At 40.6% G+C, this 22,735-nt stretch overlaps 1 protein-coding gene across 1 annotated transcript; it reads right to left on the bottom strand.

Annotated features, from left to right (window-relative positions):
- Positions 1-2,260: 2,260 nt before the first annotated feature.
- Positions 2,261-22,491, bottom strand: TTF2 (transcription termination factor 2). Its single transcript, XM_035314939.1, has 23 exons — positions 22,439-22,491; positions 22,212-22,323; positions 21,259-21,345; positions 20,449-20,515; positions 19,004-19,981; positions 18,175-18,301; positions 16,834-17,025; positions 16,450-16,607; positions 15,338-15,419; positions 14,925-15,038; positions 13,837-13,987; positions 13,076-13,181; positions 11,855-12,045; positions 10,839-10,992; positions 10,462-10,553; positions 9,816-9,898; positions 8,985-9,124; positions 8,030-8,200; positions 7,402-7,460; positions 6,227-6,380; positions 4,601-4,683; positions 3,625-3,699; positions 2,261-2,684 (listed from the first exon to the last, which is right to left on the bottom strand). The coding sequence occupies exons 1-23, from the start codon at positions 22,464-22,466 to the stop codon at positions 2,540-2,542; spliced, it is 3,549 nt and encodes a 1,182-aa protein (XP_035170830.1). The 5' UTR covers positions 22,467-22,491; the 3' UTR covers positions 2,261-2,539.
- Between the last annotated feature and the right edge of the window lie 244 nt (positions 22,492-22,735).

Raw genomic sequence — 22,735 nt, 5'->3', positions numbered from 1 at the left:
AGCTTAAGAAACTACTGCTGTAGGACAGCAGCCAAGGAAGTGCCAGCTCCACGTGTGAATGCTACTCTCGCCCCATTTCACGATCCCTCCCTAAGGTGCAGCGTACTGCTGAGTACTTACAGGAGGCAGCACCGCAGCCTTGCTAACTCCCTACTCCGTGATCCTTTTGTTAACTCTGAGCAGACGGCAAGCTGGGTTGTTCTGCTTTACTTTTACTGAGCCTGCAGAAAAAGATTTCAGGAGTAAAGTAAGATACAAAGGGAGACAGCTTTTTGATAGAGAGGTGGAAAAAGAACCTCTGTCATTTTTTCCTCTTAATAGTAGAAGTGTTAGTGCATTCAGTTTTGTTTTTTTTTTGTAAAGAAACAAGGCCCTAATAGATTTGTGTTTTTGTGTTGCAGCTAGATATAAATATCCAGTTACATGTCATCCAGCATTATTATTTCCAGATAGGTTTGCTCAGTGCAAGCCAGTCAACCAAAGCTCAGTTTCTTTCCCTCACCACATAAAAAAAAAAAAAATCCTTTAAAACTTCACATGCCAAAAACTTATTCTTCATTCATTTCTTAGTTGCATTCATTTGCCATTTCAGGGGATGGTAATGGTATTTACTAGACCTTCAGCTTCAGAACTTCTCTCAACTAAGCTGAATGTCAAGTAGACTCACTTCGTAACTCGTTAGGCTATTTAGGTTTCCCAAGAGAGGCTGAAACCCTAGAAACTTCATATAAATAGAAAAATGCATTCATCTCAATGGTAACATTAACAGTTATGCAGTATTCAGACTACAATTAAATTCAGCCAAAGGAAGATGCCCAAAATGAAGGGATGTGTACAAGAAATAGATTTCTAAATTGATTTCTAATTGATTACTGAATTCTATTTAGTAATATACCTTAACAAGGGAAACCTGCTAGGCTAACTCGCTCCAAGAAAAGGGATAGGAGCTCATAATCAGAGTACACATGAACTCCAAAGAAGAAACCCATGTTCTATTAACGTAAACTTCCAAACCAAAATAATTTTTGAAAATCAGTCCATGGCCTCCTGCTTTGTTGAAATGAATAGATCATATGGTATGTTTTCCTGAAAATCAGTGGAGCAAGGCAAACAAGAAATTTGCCACAAAGCACGATTATGGTTAAAGTGCCCAAGTTTCATAGCCTTCCTTTGTTCTGAAAACTGCTCAAGGCACTACAGTTGAATTTACAGGGAGAGACAGCCAGACATACACAGAAATAAATGATTATTTTTTTGCCCATTAGCCCCTCTATCTGTACAATAAGTTGGAATAATCACCTGCTTGCACATCAAATCAAGGCAGGTAAAAGAAATGACTGACATAGTGTTATCATAGAAAAACAGTGTCCTGGTGGAATAACAGGAACCAAATGTCAGCAAATAGAGCTCTCCTTCACTTACAAGGATAACAAATACCATCATCTTAGTCCATGACAAGTGACCATCAACAGGAACCAAAGTCATCACAGCACTCCAACATTTCATGCTTTACTGCTTAGCACTATAAATAACCTATTCAAAGAGAACTTACAACTGTGCTAAATCCCAGAGAAATGGTATAATTGATAGAAAACCAGAATACACAGTGGATATGGTTAAGGACCATAAAGGGGGAGATGGAAGCAGGGAATTTTCACTACTAATAAAGAGTACTTGCCTAGAAACTTCACTTACCATCATGTCTTGCTTCTGATAGGAGAGAAAATGCAAACTGTTAATCAAGGATTTGCAACTCTACTCTTAAAAAAAAACTTCAACTAAAGAGCATGGGAGCATCTTTTAAGAAAGAGTAAGTCTATGTTGAAATGTTTGCACTGAGGAAACCTTATGGTATTTAACCATTGGAGGAAAAAATAATCAGGAATTCAGGTTCCTCTCTGTTTCACAGGAACATCGCAGAAATTTGCTTCTCAGCTTGAAGAGATATTTTAAGCAGGGTAGAGAAACTGCATCTTCATTTGTATATAAAGTTCTCTTGAGAAGCAAAAAATAAAATCCTGTACATCCTTCTTTTCCTTTTGTTACTGACATATTCTAAAGTTTCTATTATCTTCTCTTATCGTTGTGCTCAAAAAAATTCTCCTGCTTCCTTCCTGCCAACCCAACTTTCTCATCCAGCCTCTGATTGTGCCTACCTCACACTTGTCTCTCATTCTTGTTTCCCTTACGTCTGTTTGTCCTGTCCTGAGGAAGAAAGGTTTCTAACTAAAAAAAAAAAAAAAAAACATACAGAGGAATATAAGAAACAAGCAAATATCTGTTTTTAATATTTACTCAAAAGTGGTTTAAACAGTAGCTAAATTTATAACTTTATTAGCTCTTGGATATACAATCTATTTTGTTTAGTATTAAACGAATGGCTAATGTTGGTAACCTTTTTTTCCTGAACAGTTACATTTTGCAGTTTTGTATTATTTATTTAAAATAAATGACCACCTTGAAACAGCAGCCCTTTGATGAAGTCTGCTCAATTATTTGTAGGTACAACATCACTTTCCATTTCCATTGCAGAGGATATTTAGATGCCAAAGAGAGTTTTGAGGTCATCCAGGGTGAGCTTCGAGAAGGTTTCCCCTTTGCCTGACAGCACCTGCTGGGCAAGACCCTTCTTCCTGGTCTGGAGTTGCACAATCTTTTCTTCTACTGTTCCTTCACAGACAAACCTAGAAATACAAAGCCTTATCACCTCAACTGCCAGGAAAAAGTCACAGTTTATATAACACTGACAGTTTTCCAAGTGAATTTCCAAAGTTTTGCCTCCCTTAAATATTAACAGCCTATTACGTGACTGACAAAATATACCTGTCCAAGGAAAATAACCACTCTCACATACAGATATTATCACGTTTCAAATAAAAGTCTGATGCTCTTTAGGCCTCAACTTCGACTATCTAAAGCAACAGCAATTTCATGATGAATTCTTGTAACGACTGTTTGATAACAGATTGCACCTATTATACTAGAAGTACTGTACACAAATTGCTATCTGGGATTTCAGGTGCTTTCAATTTGTGGATTTAGAGTAACTAAGCTAACTTTTCAGTATTTAACATTAGATGCTTTTTCTAAAGGCCAACCTTGCCACTTGCTACAAATACTCTATATTTTTTACGTTACTTATATTAGAAAGGTCCAGGCTAGAGGAGCATAGTGGCTACCTCTGGAATGACAATGAAAAAAAGTCAGTAAGCACTCAAAAGTGCTTATCACCATGAGATCACCAACCATTCTACAATGCTTAGTTATCCCACCCCCAGGCAGTTCTAAATTGCTCCACTGCATTTTCCAAGAAAGATCTACTCAGGAAAGGTAGGTAAAAAGATGTGAATACTCCTAAGCAAAAGAGATGTAAGACCATTTCTGCCCCAAACTTTTTTTTTTTTTTTAAAGTTGTTCAGCACTATAACCACTAAGACCAAGAAGTTTGATGTTTAATAGCCAGAAGAAACATGCCTCTTTATATCCCAGCACTCAACCCAAAATCCCATTATTAGCCTCAGGTAAGGAAACAAGCCCCAGACAAAGGTCATTTTACAAACTAAAGTGAGACAAGATGGTACATGAGCAGCTGCGGCTTCATTTACTGCTAAGGGAAGTCCTGACCTGTGTATCACAACATCCTTCTGCTGCCCCACTCGGTAAATGCGGTCACATGCCTGGTCTTCGAGAGCAGGATTCCTACAAGAGAAGAAACAGCTCACATAAGCCCCTAGGCTACATTCAGGACCAACTGAAATATCAATGCCTTTGTGCTCATCTCATTTGTCAACCTCCAGATCATCCCATTTTCTTCATCTGTAAAACTACAAACTCCCCCCAAGCTACCTTAGGTTTACTAGCTTGATCATCAATATTCACTCCAACCGTATTTCCTTTGCCATGAGTAGTAATGTGCTAAAAAACAAACAAACAAAACAAACAAAATCAGCTATCTAGACTACTGTTCCATACAGACTTGTATTTCTGACCAATAGTTAACACTGCCAGAAAGCCAAGTAGCTGGTGAGGAAAGAGGAGAGTGAAGCAGGAAGCCAGTTAGAGAGAATAACTTCCATATTGTAGAAATACATATTTAATGCTGCTACTCAAGTGTCCAGTTTGTGCATTGAAGGACATTACTTTGCTTTGGAAGTTCCCACATGCAAGCAGGTATGGAAAAAAAAACATGCATGACTGATGAGACAGCATAAGCGCCGGGAGTTTATATGCACTATTTTCATAGCCCTATAAAACCCCAAGGTACACTAGCTATGCCTTATTACTGACTATTCTCAGCACAATCTATTTGTTTCAAGACAAATTCCCTGTAGGCATTCCTGTACCTTTTTTTTTTTTTTTTTTTTTTTTTTAAGTGCATGAAATTAAGCCAGGGACTGCTAAGTCCCCCCTGAACTGACACGAGTATTTTGGAAGAAGGCTACAGTGAAAACACTTTTTTACAAGTAATCATTAGCCCTTACTCTCAACTGAACGCTTAACTTCCTACTCAGTTATACCAGAAGTCACAGTACACATGGTGAGGAAGAAAGCAGCACACCCTACATACTTATTCAGAGAAAGAAATTTTATGTTTCTTTACCAATGCATGTCAAGGAGAAAGAGGTGGTTTCCTCCTGTCAAGTTCAAGCCAACTCCTCCAGCCAGCAACGAGACCAACATTACCTTCAAAGGACAAAAATAGAGTTAATTTAAGGAGCCTGTCTTATGTCACATTAATTTGAATTAAAGATCAGACCAAAGGATCTGTTTATCGTATTTATATGTGTATTTTTATTACATGTTTGGAAGTTTGCCAGATGTTGCTTGAGGAGACGCAGATGCCTGGACAATGAAGTTACGGTTCTAAAAGAGGCTAGCCTACCCTCACACATGTATTACCCAGAAACATTTTCACAGGCTAGAGGAAGGACTGGAAAGTTCATTCTCTCTCCATGCCCAACTTAAATGACCAGACGCTCTGATGACACCCTCTTGCCAACAACGGCACCAAGTAGCACCAGCTGCGAATTAAGAATCACAGTTACTTAAACACAGTCAGTTGGACTGAAATGGCCTGCCACTCATTTACCTTTGATGTCACATAACCTAGTACTAGAGAAAGATGAATAGCCCGAAAGAGATTATGGCAGATGATTCTTGTTCAGCAGGAAAACAAACAAACCAACCCCACAACTTATCAGTTAAGGACAGAGACATTTGCAATATACATTTACCGCTCAGTTTCATAGTATGTTAAAATGCTGGTCTTGTTCAAGGACTCAGCTATTCATATAGCTTGCAGAAATCTTCCTTCGTTTAAGTTCAAAGTTAGAAAGAGAGAAAGATCTGTTTTGTGGATAGCAGCTTGTTTAAGATATTCAGACAAGAAAATAAGCTAATGCACAACATACTCCCCCTTTCAGTCACAGATCCATCCTCAAAGAAGGCAGCCTGTTCTGCCTAGATCATAAGGACGTCGGTGTTCAAATGAAGGGGTACCATTATGAAAAATGAATTTGGATTCAAACTTCTTCAGTCATTTGGCAAGCTTCCTTCCGTTGGCCAAAGTTGCAGACTAGAAACTATTTTCAAGAAGAGCTAAAACACTGTAGTTCATCATTAAAAAAAGAAAGTACTCAAAGGTGGAAGAAATTTCAGTGAGGTCACCTTATTTTGAAAGTATGACCTAGCTCCCACCCCAATCCCAATCTTCCTATCCTTATTTAAGGGTGAGATATGCTCTTGTTGTTACTTTGTCTTCATAAACAGATTCAACTGCCATCCTCTCTTCTCAAAAAGATTACAGTCTGGCCAAAGATACCTGATGTGCTGAAAAACAGCATGAAAATCTTAGAGGTTCCTTGGCAAGCAGGGAAACTAAAGAAAGGAGTTGCACTCCAATTGCACTTCCAGTGCAGTGACATGAGTTGGAAACAACCATCCTGCTCCGAGTGGACCTAATTGGTCTCATACCTTACACATTACTCTCTGTAGCAAAAACATCTTTTGAAAAACACAGGAGATTTGGACAACCCTTGTATGAGGCTTTGAAGCCAGATGATCTCAGTACAGAACAAAAAGAGCTTGTCACAGCTGCTCCTGGTCATTATAAGATACACATCTGTTTTTACATCTAGATATCCAAATTAAAGTTGTTCCAGTAAATGAAATCAGGAAGTCAGCCATCACAACTGCTAGTAACTGTTCCGTTGCCCCTATTCCATACCTGAGGTCCCTTGGGATTGTTATTGAACTCTTCTACCACATCCATTCTCTGTTTAGGATTGACAGAGCCATCCAGGATTGCATACTTCAGCCCTAATTGCTGGAGGTGCACAGCCACAACTTTCAACATGCTTGTCCACTGAGACACAACAACACTGGAGACAGAAAACATGGAGTTAGAGAAAACTGTGCGTGATTTTTAACAGTTTGGTTACTGCAGTGTCTCACCCAAGAGGGGACAATGACACAGGCCCCCTTCCCCATTGCAAAATGGACACAGGAATTCCTTCTCAATTCAGAAATAGACTCTCCTCTTGGTATAGTGATACAACCTTCTGTTGAAAGGCTAATAACCTACAACCCTGAGACAAGGTAAGTCTGTCGCTTTTGCCACTATTTTTGGATTTTCTATTGCCACCCATCAATCTCAAGTTGCATTGTTTTCCACTAAATTAATCAGCAGGAACACCAAACTTGGATTTCCTGAAGTCTCACTCCTCACATCCTTTCAATAAGCAGTTTGGAAGGTAGTAACTTGTACAGTAACTTTTTGTTAGGGAACCAAATTAATGCTGATGTTCCCAATCTTACGGTAGGGATGCTTTTTGGAATAGACTTTACTCTCCCCACTCAACAACGGCACAGCTGTAACTACTTTCCAGCCGCGCACCTCTAAGTGCCTTCTACACTGTTTAACAAAAACAAGCAGAAACATCTGCAACAGTGCAGTCTGGCATGAAGGAAAAGGAATACAAAGATTAACTTAAACAAGTGAGAACGCAGGCTCTCAGCAACACCTAAGTCCTTAGTCAATGTGTTCCAACCACTACTTTATTCTACTTTTTTTTTTTTTTTTCCTGAAGGCAGGGGAGCAGTAGTTCAGCACTTAGGACAAACATTGCACAGCATGACCAAGCCCTTCCAAATTCTGGTTTTGGTGAGTCCTCCTAGGCCTCAAAGCCTGAAATTCCTCACATACTCCCCTATATTTATGCTAATCTACTTCTCAACCTACCCTCTTAGATTTTTCTCACCATCAGCTTTTAAGTACTGAAGTACTGTCACCATTTCACTGTTCTGGAATTTTATATTCAGTTGTTTTGAACTATTTCTAACGCTGTCAAAAGACATACTTCTCTCAATTACTAAGGCTAAATAAAGTGCACGTATGCTAACCTTTTCTGAGATTCCGAGTGACTCCGAACAGTTTTCAGTTCAGCCAAGAGGTGAGCTATCTGCAAGAAAAAAAAGTCAGTCTGCTTGCTATCATAACCCAGCTCATGCTTGGCTATTCTTCACTGAAACAGAAAGTGATAAACAGAAAGTGATCAAAGTAACTCTTCAACTAAAACTTTTGTGCTCAGACTTTCAAGATACTTTAACAGCTGTTATTAAGAAATCAAGTCATACAACCATATTTTACAGAGTACAATCCTTCCATGAGAAGCCAAGTTACGTCCACCTCTCCAGCTGCTGACATCCCATTTTCTTTAGCTTTTCACAAACACCACACTCTCACATGCATGACTTTCTAAACTTCTGTGGAACAAGGCAGTGTTCAAGATTCCGGTTGGATGAGATGATTTTGGATTTTTTTTTCCAACCTTAATGATTCTATGATTTTCAGTGATGTTATGTCAGCACAGTCAGGTTCTCACAGCTTTATAAGCACCCAAACTTCTGATTCCACCTAAACTGCCAACTTAGCCCAATCTGTAACTGGCACGGTACGACATTTCATTAACTATTTAAAAGGAAAGTGCTGAAATCAAGCTTCTCAAGGGAGATCAGAAAACCATAATACCTTGCTGCTCTCCCTGGTGATTTCAAAGAGATCTGTTTTAAAAGCTGTGCCATTGAGGTAAACTGTTGACTTGGAATCAGGATTCTGGAGCTCAGACAGGGTCAAAGCACTAAGTTGCTCCTCAATGGAGAGGGAAAGGCCTTCACTGGTCAAATTAGCTTGGTCCAGAGCCTGCAAGAAAAACAAGCAACATAATAAGAGATTACAGCTAAGCCCTAGATCAAATTCAGTACTGATCTAGGGTCTCTGCAATGAGAGGTCAGTAGGTTTGAAAGAAGCTATGCTAGGCAATACAAAGACGGAACCATTAATAAACACTACTTGGTCAGGCCAACAGTCCCTTTATCCCCATACTCTGGCTCAAACAGCAGCTTTGTAGGGAAGGCCTACATCCATTTTCTGTTATACAGTCTCCTCAGAATCACCCAGTTGCATTCAACATTTGTAGGATTAAAGACAGTAGTAGATAAACCCCTGCTTGTTTCCTTAGTATCTAGACTTATTCTACATCCACTTTATATGACAGAGAAACAAAATTCCAAAAGATTAGTCTACTTAATGCAAGGCAACTTCAGTCAAAGCACTTAGAGAGCTCAAGCACACACAAGCCACTAAACTAGGTTGTACTTGTGGACTTGTGCACTTTTCAGGACAAGATTAATATCAAGACTTTTCCTCTATTTTTTTATTTTTTTAATCTCTGCCAATAAAATTCTATTTATGTATTATTTTACCTGAAATAAAGCTGTTTCCAGAGCCAGAGCTTCCCACATAGGTCACACTGGGGAACCCTTCAGTAGGGTGTATGCCCATCTACAAACCTTTTGGGCTATAAAATGCCTCAGTTCACACACCCCTGGATAAATGATCCAGCAGTGTTAAAAAGTCTGTTAACTTATACAAACACTTAAATAACCCCCTCCACACCACATCTACTACAATACAATACAATTACCACTTTCAGTAAGGAGAGGTGGCAGCAGCACTGACGGAGCCTCAACAGCATGGACAAGACATGGACAGTACTTGAAACTTGGAAGGCACTCTGTGTACTTGCTAGGAATTCCTTTTGACTGCCCCCAAAGTCTTGTGCAACTGCCAAGGAAGGGAGAACATCAAGAGCTCTTGGAGGCATTCCCAAGCACTGCCCAGCCACCCTCAGCAAGAGTTTCATCAATAGCAAAGAAGAACCAACAGACAAGCTAATACTTGATTTAACACAGGAACCCATCAGACCCCATTAAAAAAAAAAAAAAAAAAAAAAAAAAAAAAACACCACTGCAAATCAAAGTATCATATACCTTATGCTAACTCTGACACCTCTTCTCTGAGCAGTTACATCTTTACTTCAGAATGGGAGCCAAGGAGGTTACGAGATTTTCCAAGAACCACAGAAGTGGAAGCCTACCTTTAGAATGCTGACTCTGTCTTCAGTTGCTACGTACCAATTATGAACAAACTTCGATAATCATTTTGGCATCCCTTTAACCAACCATAGCTTCCTTTACTACTCACAGCAAACAAACAGACTGGCAGATTCAGATCCCTCAAAACTTAAACAGGAGCTCCAAAAACGTTAAGCAGAAGGAAGTTTCACAGGTATAACTTCAACACTTAAAACCCAAAACCACTGTGGCAGAATTCTTCCTAACGTCAAGGAAACAGCAAAATGATTGCCAAACAATTACTAATTCCTGACCCCACATGGCCAGGTCTGGTCTTCCTCCTTAACTGAGTCACTTAGAATCACTTCTGCAAATGTTTGCAAGGTAGGGTATGCACAAACCTTTCTCAAATGGGTTACCCCCAGCATGCTCTCCACCCTTGTGTTTCTGCTCTTGTCTCTTTAGGTAGGATTGCAGCGTTGACCTAAAAAAAAAAAAAAGGCAAAGACTAGGATTTACAGCAAGAAAAAAGGCAAAAGGAACTTGAGCTTAACAAGCAAGCTGATGATGCATTAAGGTAAAGAAAGTTTCATTAATCATTTAGTATGTTTCTCTTACTCCATTAACTTACGTTCCTCAAGTCACAGTGAGTTGTGTTTAGTAAGATCAAAGGAAAGATCAATTTTGGAAAACATAAGGGAAGTAAGTCTGATTATCATAATACCCAGAATATAATATGAGCCAGGGACCAGAGAAGCTGTGGATGCCACATCCCTGGAAGTGCTCAAGGCCAGGCTGGATGGGGCTTTGGGCAAGCTGGGCTGGTGGGAGGTGTCCCTGCCCATGGCAGGGGAGTTGGAACTAGGTGTTTCTTGAGGTCCCTTCCAACCCAAATCATTCCACGATTCTAAGTTTGACAAATAGTCAGAAAGGAAAACAAAAACAAAAAATACATTTTTCAAAAGGTCTTCCCACCTAAAGCAGCTTTACCTTTCCAATTTTTCAAGGAACAGAAACAAAATACTTAATCTTTTCTCACATTCATACCTGGATCTTGCAAAGAGCACATTGTACACAGACTGCTCCTCTGCCGAGAGTTTTAACCGATGCAACTGCATGCTACGCTGTGGCAGAGATACCTGAAGCAAAAATACACAGTATCAGTTATATATAGTGCAAAAATCTTACATGGCATCACAAACACCTGTGTTCAATACAATATTTAACATTGTTTTCAAAGTCTTTAATGAAAAATCAGCTATGTTCAAAATTATTCATACTAATGTAATTATGACATGACATAGATATCCACAGGCTCAAGAGGCCACAGTAGACAGGAAAGCCCATCCATTAACAAACTCATGCATGTAAAGGACTAACTGACTACTACATGGAAAATGATGGGATGATTGTCTAGTTCTTACCAAGGGCTTTCCAGCTGAATCCAGCTGGTCTTTAGTTCTCCGTAATAGCAAGGTCCTGGTTAAGAGGCTTAGTCTATCTCCTCCCTTCTTAGTGTTGTTATCTACCTGGTACTTCCACACCTTGTATTCATCAAAGGGAGAGCAACGTAGAAACCTACAACAGGAGGTAAGGAAACATCATACCAAGGAAAGAGATGTTCTTTGCTTTCTCCTGAGTGACCAGAACCAAATTCTTTGCTTTTCAAAACAAACCATCCTCAATTCAGCTAGGAGTAGTAAAACACTTCCAGTTCAATGATAGCTAAACTTTTGTTCAGAAGTCTTACCATTACTAGCACAGTTAAAGCAACTTTCTGGTTCTATATCCACCACTTCCTCATAGCTCATTATGTCTCAAGCATCACTGTCAAAGAAAGGCCATCAAGAAGCACATGCACTTGCCAAAAAACATTTATATTTCAAAATCTTGTACCTTTTATTTGAAAATTAAGTTCAACAATACAAAAATGAATTTCAAATGCAAGTTTTCTCTGTTTCTCCAACACCTTTCATTATCTTTCCCCCCAGCAATGAAGGAACATAGAGTTTAACTTGTTTATCATTTGTTTAGAGAAGCTAGTTTTCCACTCTTTCTGTAAAAGCCCCAAGAGCGTAACACTCTAATAAGATCCTTCCTGGCAGCCCTAGTAGGAAGGAGGCTTACTGCACAAAACTTTTGTTCATTAAAGTAAGTTTTGTAGTTATTCATCTTGGAAACAGGGGATCTGAAGTAATTTCTCTTTGTCCTACATAAAAGTAGAATAGCTGCAAACAACAACAGAACAAACATGGTCAGATTTGTTTACTGCCTCAGCCACAGCCTTTGCAGTCCAGTGCCTGTAGTGGTAATACAACTCGATTCACTATCCCTTGTTTAACTGAGACTGCTCAAATTTAGAAACACTTTCAGCACTTTGTTAGTGAAGAATCACTGGGATGGGAACCCCGTCCATGTGCCTCACATGCAGTTACCTCACCTCAGAAGAGAGTACATGTCCAGTAGGTTGTTCTGTATTGGTGTCCCAGTGACAGCCCATCTGGCACCAGCTCTCAGCTTGCACACAGCTATGGAGGTTTGAACCTTTGGATTTTTAATATTGTGAGCTTCATCCAATATGACTTGAGCCCAATCTACCCTGAGCAGAGGGGAACAGGGAGATGACCCACTCTGTAAGAAAAAACAGAGTATTTATATATAACCCAAACCAATAATCTCGCCAAGCTCTCTGAAGAGCCACAAGCAAACATTTTTTCCAGAAAGAAGCCTTTTTCTTTCACTAGTCAGCAGTAATCTGAGCTCTTATTGTAACAGAAGAAATACTTCCAAAAAATCACCTCTCCAAGGCTTCTAAGCCAAAGAATACGTTTGCCAGCTCATGATGGCACTTTCTAGTCTTTTGTCGTTTTTCTTGCTCTTAACATTTTATCTCCTCTTCCTTCCCAAGAGGCATTCCGTATCAGTAATGTTTTGCTAGGCTGTGACAAAGAAACATGTAATTATTCTACTGGGGCATATCCTGTACTTGTAAATACAGGATCTCTCTACAGCTTTATAGGTGCCACCTTTACATTTCAGGATATCAAAGGACTGTTTGCTTTAAGAACTACATCTGGATCTGTGCACAGAGGTAGGAGGTAAAAATATCCACTAAGGGACTTCTCTACACCATGTAACCAAGTTCAATTGGTATTCCACAGTCACTAGACTGTTATCACAGCTAGAAAGCACACTGCTTTTCCTTCAAGAATACAGCATGCAAGTTGCCTCAGAGCCAGTTCAAAGAGACTGGAAACCCAAGTGAGACAGATTTCTGATAGTTTAAAGGGACATTGCTGCTTCAAGCAGCAAACACCAGATTCTAATGTTCCTCCATGGTCTCGCCTCAAAGGAAGAGCATGAGATTCCTCATTGCACTCTTAATATTACTTTTAAATACGTTTCAACTATATTCCATGTAGTGCATTCTGTATTCCTACAGAACTGATTTCTTGTATTTTTCTGTTTTCTTTCTGCACTTCGTAACACTTTCTCTCATCACTTTGTTTTTATTGTGCAACCTCAATAGGGTACTTATGGAAAAAATTTCTTCAGCCTACTGCTCACTGTAGCATAAGGTGCTCCTTCAAACAACAATGGCTTGTACCACCTCTGAACAAAAAGGTTAAAGCAATCCTTTATCAACAAAACAGCTTCTCACCCCCACGTCATGGTCCTCAGCAGGGACTTCCCCCTCCTCTTTGCTTGTGGGAACCTCCTTGGAGAGAAGGCTGTAAGTTGTGACAACAACATCATATTCAGAGAGCCTGCATAAAGGAAAATAACTAATCAGGAGCAAGAACAAATGAGGAATTCAAAGCAGACAAGACACATGCTCAAGGTTTAAGAGTTACATAGTTCTACAAGAGCTAAATGCAGAGTTTTACAGAAAAATGAATTTCATAGCAAGTCAAGCAGGAAGGACAGATTGTCCCCATTTTATGCATACTCAAAGTAAACATAGTAAGCTCAAGAAGACGGTTAAAAGTTGGTGGTACACAATGCACACCACGTAAGGTAAACACTACTCAGAATGCAGCACTTAGAAAAACTGCTCAGCATGGCCTGAAGTGGTGTAGAAAGCTTTTGGGTCTACGCCTCTAGCTGATAAATATAACCACAAAGCATGAGCATGGAAGAAACTGCCACTGAATCTCTGCAAGCAAGAGATGAGTTTCAGAAGATGTATGCTGTGTTACCAGGAGCAGCAATAGCCTGCACCAGAACCACGTGGCATTGGACAGGTCATTAAGGTTTTATACATCCTGAGAGCAGACATCAGCCTGATATTCTATATCCTCCACATTTCCATCTTCATGTTCTTCCAACATTCTACAGCCACTGAATTTCAACTGTTGATGTACAGTCTCTTGCTAAGTAGTGTTTTACTTTTCTTGGTCATGTTTACAGTTTAGCACTTACACCTCTGCACGTTTATCTCGATTTGGCCCATGGTACAAATAGATCCTCAGTTTTCCATAGCTCACATGTCTGTCAATCTCTTTCTTCCAGTGATGGATCAAGGATGCAGGACAAATGATTAAAGTGCTGCATGCAGGGATAACAGTGGAATCTGGAGGAAAATATTGCAGGCAGGTTTTAGTGTTTTCACATTAGACTACAAAAATGAAATTTTGGATAGTTTCAACAAGTAAGAAAATTTTCCTGTGAGCAGTATGTGAAGCAGGTATCTCCACTATGCACTCCTGGTGACTGTTAGTTTTGGGAGGAAAACAAAAAAACTCTGCTTAGACACTGAAGTGTCACTTGATATCCACTCAGAGTTACGCTATAAATCTGAGCAAGTCATTTGGATAAACTGAAAGATTAGAAGACAGGAACTAACTTGAATTGTTTCTGAGAATATAATGCCAAATAAATGCTTCTCTTTTGTTGTTCTATAAAATTGAAATGTCACCATTTGGAGCCATATTTAAACAATAACAACAAAACAAAACAAGAACCAAGCACACTGTCAGTCAACTTGGCAAAACCAGAAAAAGCAGACCAAACATGAGGATGGAGACAGTGACAGGTTGTTCTTTCAAGTATCTTTCTTAAAAAAACTCTAGCTCCCGTATCCATAGACAAGAAAAACAACCTTATGAGGGTATAACAAAAGAAAAATAAATCACAGAAAGGTGAGGAATAATCCAAGTCTTTACGCTAAGCAAACTGTGCAAGCATTCAAATTTTTTTCAAAACAGCATATGCAGTTTTTACCTGATTCAGGAAAATAGCCAATGAAAAATGCCCACACTACAGAAGTAACGAGTTGTAAAATCCTACACACCCAGTGGAAGAACAAATACCACTGATCAAGAGAAAGGCTTTGTAAGGGAGTGCAGTAAACATTAATTCCAATGGAATTTTCCTGCAGAAGGGAAGTAAACATGGATAGAGATTGTTGAGGAGTCATTAACCTCTATAACCTACACCCACAATGCTTTAAGTATTTAAATGGCACCACATCATAACGTATGGATTGTATGACAGAAACAACTGTGTACCGTTTTTGGATAGCCACGTTTCTAGCTTGTTGTTTCTTTTCTCTGTCTTCAGCTGCTTCTGGGCCAGAATCAGAGCAATCATCGTTAGAGTCTTCCCCAAGCCCATGTCATCAGCTGGAAAGAGAGACACAGAAGTTACAATGACCTGCAGAAATGAGCCTAGCTAGCTCATATCTACACTGAAGTAGCTACCGCAACAGAAAATGCCCTGGACAATTGTGGAATCAAAAATATACATCAGGGTACACTTTAGTAAGGAGTTAATAGCTATAATCAGTCAAAAGGCAAAGAAAAGCAAGCCCCTTGGCATGCCTACAAAATAGCTAGTTTTTGGCCTCAGAATAAACTATCTACCAAGCTTTTGCTGCCACCTATCTGCCCCCCAAATTGTACTTTCCCATTCTGTTGCTTACCCAGAATTCCTCCACATGGCCTCTGACTCTCCCTCCAGAGCAGCCATGCAAGTGCTTGTTTCTGGTGCAGCAGCAACGGAACCTGAGAGAGTGAGAAAGTGGATTTGAAGGAAACATGTTGCAGAGTTCAGACACTTCTGCTTTCTGTACCAAATTACACGGCTGAACTGTCCTACTACAATCCTACTAAAAGAAGTTTGCCTACTTATTCTTTTCCCACATGGACAGGGACACCCAATAGAATCAGGAGATTAGCAGTACCATAGATCAGTCTTGGCAATGTTTTAGTCACAACACCATCCTAGACTCTCACAGCATCCTGAGGGCAAGTGAAGGCAGCGTTTTCAGGCGGAAAATCCACACAACCCTGCCATGCTCAAAGCAGGCATCACTGTCAAGCAGCGGGATTGAAAAGACTTCCTTTTCTCATAAAGTTTAAAAGCCCTACAGACTCTTAAGAGGCAGGAAGGATGACTACATACCACCACTGCACAACATTTGAAAGCACTGAAAAGGTCCCAAATGTATCTGACAAGCAATGCAACACACATACATCAACACACCACCTTGTAGCAGTGTGTGTCTTACAATACCTTGCACAAAACCTCAGCTCCAGATTCTGCACCACTGGACAGATCAAGAGCTGCTCTCTGGCAGATGAGAACTGACTATCCTGGAGTCCATTGGGTTGCATGAACTTGACCATTTGCAAATACTTTTAAAACACTTTTTTATAGCTCATTGGGAGACCTATCAGAGAAAGGAACAATAGCAAGGTTCTCAGTTTCTCAATAGAAACATGCCTCTAGTCTGCCAATCATATAGAAATGTTGGTGAATTGCTTTGTCTTTGCAAAACAACTTCATTCAAGCACTAAATATTTAAAAGACACCATGGCAAGAGGTAGTAACACTGCTATTTGTAATCTACAGCAACTTCGTGGATGGGAAGTAATTAGACTCTTTCTCCCAACAGGTGAAACTGTGAAGTAATTTAAAGCATGAAAGTAAAAGATGCACTAGGGTATCACTCTGATGTTATGCTCCACGATGGAGGTGACCAGACACTTCCGAAGTTCAGCAACACAACATTCTCCATCCTTGCCAACTCACCTTCAATCCAGGGGGATCTTCAGCTACTGTCTGTTCTGTCGGACAGGATTCTAGACATTTGTGAAGATGTTCAATAGCATCACTTGTGGCACGATGTACAGCCCTGAGTCGGTCTTCTGTCATTCTTCCGCCATACAGATTCTGTACACCAGAGTTCACTGAAAAGATACAGTACTACGTGTGAGATGTTTACAAAGCTACCTCTCCCAAGGGGACGTACCATCTCAGAGACTGATCTCAGTGACTAGAGATGCCCAGGAGATAGTATGCAGCTCATAGTAACAAAAAAATGTTTAGTACTGTCATATATCACAAGCTGCAGGTTTCTGTGAGACCTGGTCTTCCCCAGTGTTTTTTTTTAATGAACAGGCTTTCCATACTTACTTCCAAAACCATGACCGCAATATTCACTGGAGCCCAAAGCAGCAGCAGCAGAAGGGTGACTGTGCAAGCCTGAAGAGGTCCCAGCTTTATGATCCCTGAGAGGCAGTGGTGTTATCAGCTTTGTACCACCTGGTCTGCCAAATGGATTAGGCAAAGGTTCCTCACAACAGCCACCGCTGGCACCATCCTCCCCTTAAGAACAAAGGAATTGCAGGGTGATAAGGTTGCACAGTGGACCTTAGAGCCTTGCATTACAGCCCAAAGAAGGACTTTCATTTAGCCTGATGGTCTGCTTGAAAAGGTTCCATGGTCACAGTGATTTAACAGACAAGAGTTACCAGACCAGCTGAGCCACCACAGCTGTTAACATGCATGCACTTAGCCTGCTCCTACTTGGCAGGCAATGCAGTTGAGCACAGGCCTCATCGTATAGTTTGTACCAACAAAGTAAACTCTGCAACTGTGACTAGATTAACACATACATAAGGACAGTTGTATACATCATTTCCAGTGTTCCACTGCCCCTGCTAAAGACATCTTTCTTGGCAATTATTTGATCAGGAAAAAAAAAAAAAAAAAAAAAAACAACAATCAAAACATCCAAGAACAAATGGGCCAAGAACTTTGAGCTCTTTCTTTCCTCCTGCAAAGGTCTCTTGCTTAAAGCCAGACCTGGAATAAGGCATCAGGACTGCCTGTTGTTTGGTGGCCCACGAGGGGCTGTTTTCTTGCTAAAGACCTTCAGTTTCCAGAGCTGTCAAACTGGACCTTTTCATCAACACAATCGATACTATTATCACAGAGCAACTCTGCTGTTAAGGTGGTGGTGCAGGCAGCTCAACAAAATGCCTATCTGCCACAACCAATTGGTATTAGTTAACAGAATTCAGAAGTCACATTACAGCAATGGCACACTGGGAGTTGCTTATCTTGCCTATGCTAACTCAGGCACTCACACAGAGCAGCCAAAAGAGACTTTCTGCATGAGCAGCATGGTTCCATACTGCAACAAAGTGGAATTTAACCCTTCACTGGCAAGTTCTCAGAGGAACGCCTGCCTCAGTCATGCAGCCAAAACTGTGAAAAGAACTAGTCCTGATGATGGGAGGAGCCTCTTGGGAAGTCACCACCCTTCAGAGGAAGCGCTTGAGTTGCTCCATTCATTTTCCTTACCTTTTTCACAACCAACACATTTTTTCATCTTCAATGAATGTCAACAGACAAACTTTATATAAGTCACAAACCATATATAAAAGGTATACTATTTTTCCCACAATATTAAAAACTACAGAAAAAACAAAACATTTTGCAAAGTTTTGGTTAAAAAAAAAAAAGCCCTACCTTTTTCAGCAGTATCTGTTGTTGAAATGTTAAGAGCACTCAGTGCAGCTTCCAAATCCTGCACTTGCTTTAATAACCTTTGCCCTTTATCTGGCAGTACTTGGATGTTCACTGTAGCCAATGTATTCTGCAAAACAACAATGGAATTCAAAAGCTGTATGTGCTTTACCAAGCTTTCTGCCAAGAGGAGAACAACCAGGGAGTCAAGAGTTTAAAAACACTAATCTTATACCACAGTAATTCATATTTTAATACTCCAAAAACTTTTAGGTACCATTTAATGCAATTAAATAGTCTTTTAGCAGAAAATAAATTAATCATTAGTATACTTCAGAAAAGATAAATGGATGCAGGCTCCCTCCCACCGTTTTATGAAACAGGATGATCAGGTAGTGAAGAGATTCAGACAATCTTAACATCTCTCAAAGCACCTGAAGTCCAAACTACTTGCACGTTTCTACACAGACAGCTAGTTTATTTAATCTTAGTGTGAGCTTTTGTGTCTAGATCACTCTTTCTATGCAAGATCATGATATACAAATAGTCATGTTACTTAAAAAGGTTAAGCTTGCTGCATAGTTTTACATCTTACCCAAATTAACTATAAGGCAGACACATAAATCATCTCGTAAGTGGGTTAAAACAACTAGCATGTGCCTACACTTAATTCCCTCCCTTTGTCCCACCCTTCCACACACTCTAAATATTTCAGCAGTTCTGTTGTGAGGAAATACTCTATTCTGATTGCTGTCACGGGTAAGGGAAGTCACTCCAAACACAGAAAGAAACAGAACAAAACAAAAAAGGAGTAACAGGTGCAATGAGTCACCTTCTTCTGCCTCAGCTGGACTTCAAGATGGTTGCGAAGAACCTTGGGATCCTGGTGTCCTTCTATCTGAAGCGATGCTGCAGCTCCTGCCAAAGATGCCTCCTGCATACTCTTGCCTGATGCTCCTGCAAGAACCTCTCTTGGTTGCAAAGCCTCAACTGATTTCTCTGGTTCATTTTTACCTGACGAGGAATAAACAAGTACTACTTCATGACTGGCAGGAACTTCATAAGCAGGCTGTTCCAGACCTGGTCTGCTTTGTGTCTTAGATGCTGCTGCTGCATCTCCTCTTTGCTTCAGGAGAGCATGTTGTGATGCTACTTGGGGTACTGTTGTGGAAATTGCATTTTCTTTAGTCAGTGGTTTTGTCTCTCCATTCTTCCCAACGTACTCTCTCTCTCTGGTTTCTGTATCCCCACAGCTTTTTAAACTTTTCCCTCTGAGCTGCTCTTTCTCTGGAAGCTTGGTACTTGTACTTTGCTTTCCAAGACTTACTGGAAAGAGTTCTGATCTCCCACTTGGCTCTTTCTCCACATATTCAGGTGATTTCTTGGATTCCCTACCACTTCCTACATGTTTCACTTCATCCTGGTAAGTGTTTTTCCATTCCCAAGCCTCAGGAAGAGTAAGTTGAGATTCAGACTCTTTCCTGAAGTGTCTTTCCTTAAGCTCTGGATCACTACTATTTCCCTTGAATTGTTTCTTCTCAGTTTTCAGCCCTTCTAGATGTTCTCTCTCTGCAGAGGAATCAGAGGTTGACTTCTTTTCTTCATGTGCCACCACCACACTATCTTTCTCCACGTCAACTCCTTTTCCTTTACGTTCCTCTCCATTGCCTTGCTTAATTTGTTTCCAGGCTGTTTGTTCACAATTCTTGTCTATCACTTTGAATGGATTTCTTTGGCCACCGGGATTGAAGAGAGGTACTTTCTTGGGCTGTGATTCTAAGTTTTTTGACACTTCGGTAGCTTTTGGATCCTGCAATATACACAAGTGCTAACGTTAATTATTAAAACCTGCTAACTATATACACAACACTTAAGCAAGACTTTGTTCTCTGTGAACATCATCTTTCCTATCATTTTAACAGGACCAGGATAAACACTTTACAAGGAAAACAGAACTGCTCTTTTTTTCCTGCCTTTGCCATTCCCATGTTTTTTGGGAATCAAGTTCCAACATCACCATTCTTAAGAGTATGGCTGGAAATGGCTGGAAATCCAACCCAAGGGTGTTTTTTTGTTTGTTTTGCCCCAGACTGGTTAACAGTGAATACTTCACACAATTTTGGAGTATGAAGTCACATTTGGAGGACAACAAGCCAATAGCTTTTCAGCTAGAAAATACAAACTCTCCCACTATGTAATCTCAGAGGTGACTACAGTAGACAGAATGAAGTCACGTTGAAATAACCTGATACTGTAATATAAATGAAATATTCATACCTGCCATGGGACACTTCCACACCATTTCTTCCCATTCAACTTACTGTTAACACATCGGTAAAACAGCCTACAAAAGAATAAAGCAAGATTTGAACCAAGAGAAACAATAAAGGAACTCTAAGCATTCTCTAAAAATTAGCTTGCACTGAGAACATCACAAAGATGACCACTTGATCTGCACTTTACATTCAGACTTCCGCACAGCAAAAATCATGAACATTGATTTTCTTATAAGTTTTGTAATAAGCTATTTTTGTAATAAGCATTCTCTGGATTAAGATTCTTAGGGCTTGGGGCTTTGTTTTTGTGTTTTTGTTTTGAATCTTGAAATGAAAGCTGAAGGTGTAGTGCTAAAAAATTGCTGAGATAAAAGCAGTATGTTCAGAGCCTTCAAAATCTCATGATTTTTGGGCACGAGAGAATAGCTATTCTTAGTATTTACACTACACGGGCCACTTCATCTTTAAATCATCCAAGAAACAGACTCAGAACTTTTTAAAATCTGTAGTCAACAAGGACAGCTAGAGGAACTTTATCTGAATTACAACTGCTGAACTTGATGCAATCATCACGAAACTTTGATGAACCCAACAACAGAGCTATATTCAATCCTTTGAAAAAGGAACACTAACTGATCACTCAGACTTGTGTTATTGAATATCATCACTAATAAAAATAACAAACATTTAGAAACATACTAAGTAAAGGCCTCTAGACTGGACAAAGTTTTTCAGTTCTGCAGGTCAGCCATCACCGCGCAATTCCAAGTGGTCAAATCTATACAGCAAACCTTCCTTGGTTTCCACTTACTGGTATTCATCTCTGTCCTGCTGCTGAACCAGAACTTGTAGCTCCACCATGAATCCCTCATGGATCAAGCAGTAAGAAGCAGGAATACTAAAAAGAGGAAAAGAAAAGGGGAAGAAAAAAGACAACACGAGCCAACAAAGGAAGAGCAACAATGGAAATAGTTACTTGGAACAAAATACTTGGAAAGTCTACTCAAAGACAAAGAATACAGAAGTTTAGAACTGCTGACACAGCAGATTTTCCTAAAGCCAGTCATCCTGTGTTCATGCTTCCTCACTTAGCTTTCAGAACATAAGGAAAAGGACAATACTTTTATACAGAAACTATTAACAAACTCCTGTCTTGGAGGTATCTTCCAGCTACTAAAATTCTCTGCATTGCCTCAAATCAGAAACTTGCCAAACTCTAGCAGCCAGAATCTGAAACGTACTCTAAAGATCTGTGATGGACTAGTTTTTAGGCTGTTTTCTCTACTGACAACAGAAAACTCCACAAACTCAGGAATCCTGGGCCAGCTGGGGATACTACGTGATAATCTGATTCTTCTGCATCTCCTTTGTCCTAACATATATTTATGCACAGGTACAGATGAAAACCCTTAACTAGCACTTATCTAAAAGCAGATCTATGCAAAGAAATCTGAAAACATGAGGGTTAATGAAATTAGAAGAGTAGAGAAACTAGCTCTCTTTTTCTAACTATGTGATCTGGTTTTGATGAGATGCTATTTTTTCCAAAATCCGCACTTCTCTTTGTAGAAAATAGAGGGAAGTCAGACAGGTGTTGTTATGGAAGTCCTGCCTATCTTTCACAGCGCCTGTTGCAGTAAGGTACTTAGCCCACCGACAAAACTCGTAGGGACTACTGTGAGTGACCACTACGTGTCCCTGCCCGTCCCACCGCCAGCAGCTTCCACCAACCCACCTCCCCTGCCCACGAAGCCCTGCACCTACGGCGCCGGCACGACGAAGCCGCAGGGGGCCGAGCCCCGCGCCCCGCACACGTAGAAGCTCTTCCCCTTGCTGGGGCCATCGCGGACGCCGGTCTTCAGGAAGCAGAGGGAGCCTGCGGGGCAGGACGGGAGCAGGTAATGGTCAGCGGGAGAGGGGCCGGTGCCCTGCCCTGCCCTGCCCTGCCCTGCCCTCCCAACGGTCCCCAACGGCCCCCACCCGCCACTCACCATGCTCCGCGCACACAACCGCCTCCATCGCCACGCGCCCCCACCGCCCCGCCCCCGCCGCGCAAAGCAGCCAATCCCGCGGCGCCCCCTCGGAGGGCCCGCCCAGGGAGGGGCAGGGGGGGCACTCCGGCTTCTCCCCGCCCCACGCAGGCGGCGTCGTTGCTCTGAGGAGAAGGGCGGGAAGGGGAGGGTGGGGCTGGCAGGTCTTCCCCTGAGTTCAAAATACTTTTAAAACAGAAACATTTTGAAGTAGTTTTAAGTTAAGAGCTGGCTAAACGAAGATCTTAATCCATTAGA

Source organism: Oxyura jamaicensis, chromosome 1 (assembly GCF_011077185.1).
Source record: "Oxyura jamaicensis isolate SHBP4307 breed ruddy duck chromosome 1, BPBGC_Ojam_1.0, whole genome shotgun sequence".
Lineage (NCBI taxonomy): Eukaryota > Metazoa > Chordata > Aves > Anseriformes > Anatidae > Oxyura > Oxyura jamaicensis.
The sequence above is the reverse complement of the archived record's forward strand: the minus strand, read 5'-3'. Positions and strand labels throughout refer to the sequence as shown.